Genomic DNA, 9,922 nt, shown 5'->3' with positions numbered 1-9,922 from the left:
CACTATATGTACAAAACAATATAAACAGCAGTGTGCTTCCACCATATGTACAAAACAATATAAACAGCAGTGTGCTTCCACCATATGTACAAAACAATATAAACAGCAGTGTGCTTCCACTATATGTACAAAATAAGTCACACATTTACATTTCACTTAATATTGTGCTATCTACTGTTATCAATATATCAGCATATGATATGTATATGAATACACAATTTTTGTTATGGATATTGCATGGCATATAACATAACTTTCTCCATGTTCTAAAAATATATCTAATTCTGTTAGTTGGAACTATGCTTAAAAGAGATGACATTATGTAGCTTTACTCTACAGATCTTAAAGTTATAATTTTTCTAAACTGAAAATGTACTTCCAATAGATACTTACATCCCTCACATAATAACTTTTCTCGTTTAGTACTGCCCTCTACTTGCACAAACGTTTTTGCTCATCACTAGCTTTGATACTCCCATCTACACCAAGTGTTTAACAAGATACAGCTGTGCAGTAGCATGTAAATAGGCATGCGACAACCCTCCACCAATAGGAGTGCAACACACTCTCCTGGCTCAGCTGGCTCCCTCTATACTGCATAACTCAATTTTCACTTAGAGATTAGACAAAAAAGAAGGACCGGAAGTGGGGAGGATGGATGAGAGGTGGTAAGTATATATCAGAAATACATTTTCAGTTTAGGAAAATGATAATTTTCGATACGATACTTTACCTCTTCTCACATAATAACTAGAATCCCACATTGACCTGATAGAGGGACTGATTCAAAATATACTTATAAAAGCACCCTTCAGAAAGCATATGATGAGAGCTCATGGAATGTGAAATTCCTCCGTAGAGGAATGTACCCATGGGAGACTGCACCACATCTGAACCAAATATACTTTTTGCCCATCGTGAAAATACTTGTCATTAAATCAGGTGGAAAAGAAACACATCCATAAGTAATTGAACGAGCCAAATGGGGTAGATTGACTAGGATGCATCAGACCATAAACAGTGGTTCAAATACAATCCAAAACCAGGTGGCATTAGGTACTTGTCTTGCAGTCCATGGTAGGATGAGGGTCCCAATTGTTTTCACCTCAAGCTTAGAAAGCAGAAGGGGGAAAATAACTTTCATTCCAACCACCCAAATAGAGCACATGTGTGCCAACCCAGTCCTCAACCAAAACCAGGCCACCTGGGAACTGACATCCATACAACGGTAGGAAGGAGGAATGCAATGTAGTGGTTCACTCTAATCCAAAACCATGCAGCATTGGGAAATTATCGTCCATTCTATGGTAGGACAAGAGCGCTCTACCAGCCACATGTGTGAGGACTAACATTGGCTGGTTCTGCTCTAATCCAACACCAGACCACCCAGTAACCAACATCTGGGTGGCAGTAGGATAAGGAGTCCTAGCTAAAGGGGTGAACTGCATTTAGTGGATCATCTTTAGTCCAAAACCAGGCAGCATTGGGTATTGTACATCTGTTCCACGGTAAAAAGAGAGTTCATACCATCTGCACCAACGCAACAACAGCACCCTACTCTCAACTGAATGGGATTGAGCACACTCAGGAAGATGCCTCCATGATCTAACTCCTCAGTGGCTAGGAGCTGTTAAGTGGCAAGGACTCCCTTACTCCACTCAAAGAGGGGGGAGGGACAACATAGTGGGGAGTCCTGAGGAATGCAACACTGGAAAAAGTGAATACAAAACCCTAATCTTTAGATAGACTGGAACGGCCTTACAGTGCAGATTTATGGATTAGTATGCCCTGACAGGCATCACTCACTACAGAGCAGGATCCAACATGTACAATAATGACACCGAAAGGGAAGTAAAGAAAAATAAACTCACTCACTCACAGTTGAACTTAGGTGTGGAGAATGGCAACAGGCAGTTTTTGGTATCCAGATGAGGAGAAGATGGCCTCATGATGAAGCTAATGGGAGATGAATATATTAGGTGTGGTCCACATGCCAGCCTGAATGACTTCCTTGAATGGACACTGGAAATGGGCAGACAGTGAATGGGAGAGGTGCCAGCTCTGATGAGAGAACACTTGAAAAAGACATTGGGAATGAGAAGACAAAGAAGAATATGCCAATCCGATAAGCTACCAAATCCATCCTGTAAGGGTGGTAGGGGAAATATCACGGAGAGAGGATGGGTTCCAATTGACAAACAAAGGAGAACCACTAAAACAAGATGTGCAGGCAAGATAACATCAGAGAGCATGAATAGGACAGAGGAGATGATCTGGATTGGAATGGGAATATAAATGGGAAATAGAAGTGAAAGTGACATCACCTTCATGAGCCACTGACATCTTGGGGAAAAAAATTGCAATCCAGATACAGCAGAACATAGGTATGGTCATAAAATACACGTGATACATCGAGAGCAAAAACATCTGACTGACAACGACCACAGGCAAAAAGGAGGTAAGATAAAGGCATGGTGAAGCACAGTCAGGTTCCAATCAGGAATGGGCATAGGACAAGGACAAAAGAGACGAAAAGAGAAAGGACTGGAGAGGAAAACACACTACGGGAAGGTGAGAAACAGAAGGTATTGGATAAGGCTGCTCTATAGCCAGTAATGGTAGAAACTGAAAAACCATTGTTGAACAGCCAGGTAAAAACTTCAGACAAATGAGGAACAGTAGAACCAGAAAAAAGGTAATCATGGCACAGAAACAACTGGCAAAAAAGACCCTTTTCTCTGATACACAAATAAGGAGGAAGGACGAACAGAATGGCAAAAATAGAAGCTACCCATGTGGAAAGTCCGTACCACTTCACAATGGACTGAACAAACATTACACATGAAGCCAGAGTGTGAGGATGTTGGGATGATACACCAGTGACTAAAGTTGTTGAAGGAAGGAGGAGATATTGGAAGTGGTAATGGAGATGCTAATTAAAGGAGGGTAAGAACTGAAAAGCAAGGTTGAGCAGGCCAAGAGGGTGTAACAAGAAATAACTGACATGGAGCAGACTGGATAATGAATAAAACTCAGGGAAAGAGACAGGTAAAGATGGGACAAATCCTGACTGAAAGCATCCACCACCAAAGTCAATGAATGTGGGATTCAGGACCAAAAAAGGGGTAACTTGGGATTGAGATTGGTGGCAAATGCATCCAGAAGAGGAGTACCCCAATGATCACACAACCACCAAAATACCTGAGGATCAAAGGGCCACTCCATGGGGAGTACCATGTCAGAATGAGAAAATTGATCCTCAAGAAGATTCAGAGCACTCAGAACATGATACATCAGAATACGAATGTGTCAAGAAAAGGAGTTCTAACATCCGGAAAAAAAGTGAATGTTAATTAGTGCCTCCTTGTTGATTGATACACTAGACAACAGTCAAATTGTTGGAATGGATCATGATCACTTTGTCTCATATTAAAGGCAGGAAATGATCAAGAGTTTGATGAAGAGATGGGATATAGTGATAAGGGAGGGGGTTGAGAAAATGAAGGAAATACATTATGGAATGAGTATCCTCCAACAGCCCCTCAAGGAAGCAGTGGATAGCCTCGAACAGAAGATGGATGGAGGAGAAGGACAAACATAGGCAGGAAAATTGGATTTCGGTAAATCTCACAGATGTATCAGGGTCAGAACCTCACATCTGGATAAAAGACTCTAAAGTTTGAGAGTCAAGAAATGGAAATTCCAAATGATGGTACACCAAATCATAATTATCCAAGGTACAAGGAGTAAAAGGCATGCTAACCACAGAATGTAACTGTGCCACAAACTGGTCAGAACAGACCCCAATATGTGGAGAGAGAGAGGGAAAACCATAGTCAGAGGAAGGAACTGAGTGTAAAAGGGAAGGAGAGGCATCATACATACCTGTGACAACATATCCAGAAAGGCTGGAGATGGTCTAGGGACATCAACAGGAGGATTATGAGATTGTATAGCATAGGAAGTAGGAGAAAAAGGGCTATCCAAATCATCATATCCTTGTTCAGGTTCACCAGGAAAGAAAATAACTGGCTTGGGGTGAGGAGACACTACAGGCTGCATAATGGACTCCAATTTATGTTGTACTAAAACCAAGATCTCCTCAGCTGAAAGTGTGGAGTCTAAGGCCTGAGAAACTGTAGGTTGAGTTGCAGTAGTAGTGTTAACTACTGTAGTAGTAGCCATGATTTGAAATTCGTAATTCATAACTGGATGACAAAAGTAATAACCTACTGTAACTCAAGTTTAACTGCAGAGAAAAAAAAAATGTTGAGAAAATATTCAAAAAAGTAAGATCAAATATGAGCAAAATTTTATCATGTCTTCACACTACAGTGTCAAATCAAGAAGTGAAAATTGAGTTATACAGTATAAAGGGAGCTAGCTGTGCCAGGAGAGTGTGTTGCACTCCTATTGGTGGAGGGTTGTCACATGCTTATTTGCATGCTGTATAGAAGCTTTACCACATTACACATTTGGAGTAGGTGGGAGTATCAAGGCTAGTAGTGAGCAAAACATTCTGTGCATATAGAGGGCAGCACTGAATGAGAAAAGCTAGCATGTGAAAGGAGGTAAGGTATTGTATCAAAACATTTAGTTTCAAACTGTAATATGTTCTATCATAATTCAAATTCACTACCTTTATTCCACTCAATATTTCATTCATAAACTTCAGCCTGGAATCTTTTTTTTCCATCTGTTGTTCCTGAAAATAAAGAAAGAACTTTTAGAAACTATCTGTACACAAATGTTTGGAAACCAAATTTGGTTACTATTTAAGAGGAATAAATACACCAAAACATTAGCACGTTTTTGTTATCTATATATGTGGACCCCTATGTTAATATTTAAGATGTTTATAGATGATCAGAATGAATAACTAGGATAATGTTTAATATATTCATTGAACTTTAAAAGGAGAATAAGAAAAACTATTTCCAAAAATACCATATTACAAAGAACTGTATATTAAAACTGATAAACAGGTCAATACGTTAGACACAAGACTACCAGAAAAATAAAAAAAACTACAAAGAGAAGTGATACTCAAGCCTTTCATAGATGATAGAAGTAACAGTTTTTATAAAACAAAGTATCATAATCATAATCTTTAGCAAAGGAATATTACAAAAATTGCTTTATTCAATAAATTAGATTTAGGCTTAAAAGATCTTGAATCTACCTGAACTTTTCGCATTTTACTTGCAAATATACCAGTCAAGGGGAATACCACCAGAATGACAACAACTCCAGCTAAACAAGCAGGGCCCAGATATTGCCAGAGTAAAACAATAGTGAAAAAAATTCGTAGAGGAGCACCAATGGTCAATGTTAAGTACATGGAAAGATTAAAGATTTTCTCAGCATCCACAGCCATCAGGTTAACCAACTCACCAACTGTGTAGTTACGTCGTGCAGAGCTAGACATTTTCAAGGACTAGAACAAGGATAAGAAAAACTGCATTATCCTGAAACTATCAAATGGAATTTTTTTATATCCATTCTTTGCTCTTAAGTTTTGAGGTCTTTAACCTCAGTTTCCATTCTACGATTTTCAAAATCTAATATTATTCCATTTATAAAAGGAGTTATTAATACAAATTACAGAATACAACTTAGTGGAAGTAAAGCTATTACTAAATACTCTTTAAATTTATTATAGGTCTATATTGTACCTAAACCAAAAAACATATTCACATACATACATTTCTATGAACAAGGAAGCTAACACTTGTAAAATCTGTTATCCTAAGTATTTCTTCCATTGTGAACTATTATTTTTAAACTTATAAAAGATGTTTGATATTCTTCTCCAAAATACAGTACCACTGTACAAATATGAACAGTGTAAAATGAAACTTTTTGTTGTTACTGATATAAATGAGGAAGAAATGTATCCATTCAGATGTATATATTTCAGTTCAATTTGTTTAATGTACCTGGTTTCATTTATACTTGTACATGTACTTATGAGAACAATGTGGTATGTAATCATATAGTAGTCTATACAGTAAATATGTCGTAATCATATAGGAGCCTGTACAGATCAGTTCTATAGAATCAGTTTTTAAAGAGGTCACCCACATTCACAAGAGAAATTGTCAACAATGGTTCTTCTAATGTTTCATTGTTTGTTTGTTTTTTTTGTGGGGGGGGGGATATTTTGGAGCCCCTGAACGTATGTAGATGTTTTACACATCGCATATGACCTGTCAATTAGTGAAATAACTCAGTAGACATATACAAGAATATACAGCCACATTTTCCCCTGTTTAACATTGGATAATTTTGCACAGTATTTTTTTGTAATTTTGAATACAATTTGGTGGCTCCCTGATAACTGCTAGAGGGACAAAAGTTGCTAACATGACTTATGTATGGTGACATCACAAATATATTTTGGCCTATTTGTTTTAACATATAAAATTACTAAATTAATATTTCCAAATAAAGAAGCGCCACAAGCAGATTTTAGTTCAGTTTATATTTTAGCATTTAAGTTGAAATTTAACTTTAACTTTAAATATCAGCAGCAATAAGATAAAACTATATTTTAATTTGAAATTTAAAACTGCTAAATCTGCATTTCAATATTAGTATGCAATATGAATAGACTGTATTTTAATCTTTACCTTTAAAAATGGTAAACTTGCATTTCGGTATTAGCAGTAATAAGAGTAGACTTTTAGTTTTAACTTGAAAAATTAATAAACTTACTTTGCAATATCAACAGCACAATATAATCCAGTTCATTTACTTTCAAATAAGAATGCTTACCTTTCGATATATAGCAGTAATAAGAGCAGACTTTATCTTCAGAGCAGCAGAAATAACAAAGTATATCAGATGATTCATACATATTGAGCTAATGATTGCTGACACAAACATTATTGCTGCATAAAAAAAACCTCGCCAAACAGGTTCATTACTGGAAACAAAGTCAATCATCAAGCTGAAAAATATGAAAAATTTGCATGATCTCTTATTATATTTATGTTTTCTGCATCAAACTATCACTTCTTATTCTGTCTATTTAGAATGTCTTCAACAAAAAACTATGAGAAACTAAAAAATAAATTAATTAATCTGTTGAACCATGTTAGAATATCGATATTATATTATCTGAACAATATTATATTATATTATCAATATTATATTATATCAATATTATCTGAACTCTTGCAATAAGTAACATCAGTATTTTGCATATTGACAAAAAATACTTAATCCAAGAATGAGATATTCAAAAATTGCCAAAACTACACATTTTTGAATCACTATAGCATATATTCAGAATTCATTATCAATAGTTCCTAAAACTTTCCAACATACATTTCACTTTTGATTTACTTTTGACAATTGACAACAGCAATTCATTTATTACCTGGTGTGCTCATTGATAAATATGAAGTTATCTAAAAACTTTTAATGATTAAAAAGTGCCTTATTTTAGCATAAAATACAGTAAAAAGATATAGCATCTACCTGATTATAATAGAGCTATTAATACAAAAGAAGTTGTATATTAACTATAAACTTACTGTTGATCAAAACCCTTTTTCTTGTTATTAAGACTGATGTTATTCTAAAAAGGCACTGAAAGATATGAAACTTAATAAATTATTTTTCAAATTCTATGTATAGTGCTAAAAACAGCACTGAAGTATAATTTATGAAAATACATAATTAACATGAAATGATTTTATTCCTTACTTCATCACAAGTGGTGGCAGGATGCGAAGTAAAGAGTAAATAACCTCCAAACCTAAGCCAAACATTAGAAATGGCCAAAATCCCTTTCCCAAAGCAGTGATCAAGGAGGCAGATTTTCGTTTGTCATGACCCTCTGGTTTTCCATTCTCTGTCACTTTTGTAACATGGAGTAATTTATATCTGTTGTAAAAAGTAGGTAATTTCTTAAATATGATAAATTAAAATGTAAAAAATTAAGAGTTAGAAAAACAGAAAGCTTATGTAACTGAAAGAATGAACAAAATTTTCAAGAATGCAAAACTAGGTCAAATGTGAAGCAATACGTTTCCTATAATTAAAAGTAAAGTCAGTGTCGAGCAAATGAAATGAGTATGAACTATGTATACATTGTTAATTTTCAATTTTCATGCAAGTGACATCAAACTTATAAAAAAACTTCAAAATGTGATATAAAAAAAATGACTGCAACTTGTTAGACAGACTAATAAGCTTAGTAGTTCATGCCATTTAATCAGCTTTAGAATACAGGATGTCAACAAAAGTTTTTTTATATTTATCAAAATATTCACTATTCATCTAAAATACTAGTGTATAAATATCCAAAAAAGCATAGATATGAAGTTTGACTTACAACTTTGCCTTTATCAATTCTTTTTTCCAGGGTTTTTTGAAAGTTTTCCAAATATGAATGGATTTGAAATCTGTACTGAGTGGAAAGAGATCTGAGAGTTTCACAACATCTCTAAAGCCTTTAAGGATTAAACTGAAAAAAAAAAAAGATCCTTAAATTCAAAACTGCCTATACTATAGGTTTGCTAAAAACCATCCATATTTGGTTTGTCTTAATTGACAGTTGGAAACAAGAAAGATCACATTCTAGTATCTAGTTTAATGAAGCCACACCTAATCCCAAAATTAAACAAACGACCCTTTTAATTTGTCAAATTCATATACACATCCAGCAAAATTAAATTTGGAAAAATTCAAACTATAAATTACATTCATCAAGCAAAATTAACATGAAAAACAAGATAATATTCTATCCAAAAATTAACATACCTACTTCCTATTAAATATTGAGAGACACTTATCAAATAAAAGAACACTGTAAATATTATAATAACATACACAAATTGACAAAACTGTCAAAAGTGAATTGTGATCACAAAATCAACATTTAAAATAAATAAAATAATGTTTAAAGTTCAGCACACTCTACTGGCTGAGTATCGTTTTTGTTTTGTTTTTTTCTGCTGAAATATAACAAATATGGAACTAACCTGTCACACCAAGAGAATATCAATCGTGAAAAAAATGACAGTTCTTCAAATTTCCATGTTTCCTGAAAAATTAAAACATCACAGAGTGTAATTACTTAACCATCCACCGCTACGCACGTGCAAATTAGTTTCAGTACTGATAAATAAACGGTCAAAGTAAATAATGGCCCATCAGATGCTACTAAATTCGAAATATATATAATGCTCAAATTGAGCATCTTCAACCATTGTTTTTTTTTTTTTAATGTCGTTAGAAATTATTTTTAAAATGGCATAGCACAACTGACTTGTTTTAATTTTCGTTTACTATTGTTATCAAACTGTCAAAATATGAGGGAATTGACACCCAACTGTCAATAGAAAGAAATTATATTGGCAAAGTTTTTGTTATTATTGGAAATTCATGAATGTATAGCGGAAGCGTTCGCCGGTTTAAATTAACTTAGGTGTATTAGTTTCCTAAGTTTCTCGGTTAACTAGTCAGTAGTATCTCTCCTTATTGTCACGTTTGTCACCTAACTGAAAGTAGAAAAATTTTAAAAGCAGAAAAAATGAAAATCCGATTGTTGTTGTTTGTTATCAAGTACAAAGCTAGACAAATGCTATCTCCACTCTACCCGCCATGGATATCGAAACCCGGTTTCTAGCAGACGAGTCCGCAGACATGCCGCTGTGCCACTGTTAATTCCACAAAAAATTCCTCTACCCAAGTTAGGTTTATACAGTAGAATTTCGGCTTGCAAACACAATGGTGTTAATTTGATCTTTTTGGTTGTCGTTTTTCATTTTAGTATGCAAGCTTTGAAACAATTAGTTGTTTAGACAGCTTAGCCAGCTAGTATATATTTAAAAAAATTAGAGATAAAAAATTATAAGCATCTATTACGTCGTCAAGAGATTAATGTCGCGTTTTGGAACTTTCATTAACC

At 34.6% G+C, this 9,922-nt stretch overlaps 1 protein-coding gene across 1 annotated transcript in view; it reads right to left on the bottom strand.

Moving 5' to 3' along the window:
* Positions 1 to 9,100, bottom strand: part of LOC106473117 (multidrug resistance-associated protein 1-like) — a 48,962-nt gene extending 39,862 nt beyond the window's left edge. The window contains exons 1-6 of the mRNA XM_022401613.1: positions 8,994 to 9,100; positions 8,345 to 8,476; positions 7,714 to 7,893; positions 6,778 to 6,952; positions 5,183 to 5,437; positions 4,640 to 4,705 (exon numbers count right to left, since the gene is read on the bottom strand). Of these exons, the coding sequence (XP_022257321.1) occupies positions 4,640 to 4,705; positions 5,183 to 5,437; positions 6,778 to 6,952; positions 7,714 to 7,778 (561 nt within the window). The 5' untranslated portion in view covers positions 7,779 to 7,893; positions 8,345 to 8,476; positions 8,994 to 9,100. The remainder of the gene's footprint in view (positions 1 to 4,639; positions 4,706 to 5,182; positions 5,438 to 6,777; positions 6,953 to 7,713; positions 7,894 to 8,344; positions 8,477 to 8,993) is intronic.
* Between the last annotated feature and the right edge of the window lie 822 nt (positions 9,101 to 9,922).

This window comes from Limulus polyphemus, unplaced genomic scaffold (assembly GCF_000517525.1).
Source record: "Limulus polyphemus unplaced genomic scaffold, Limulus_polyphemus-2.1.2 Scaffold5899, whole genome shotgun sequence".
Lineage (NCBI taxonomy): Eukaryota > Metazoa > Arthropoda > Merostomata > Xiphosura > Limulidae > Limulus > Limulus polyphemus.
The sequence above is the reverse complement of the archived record's forward strand: the minus strand, read 5'-3'. Positions and strand labels throughout refer to the sequence as shown.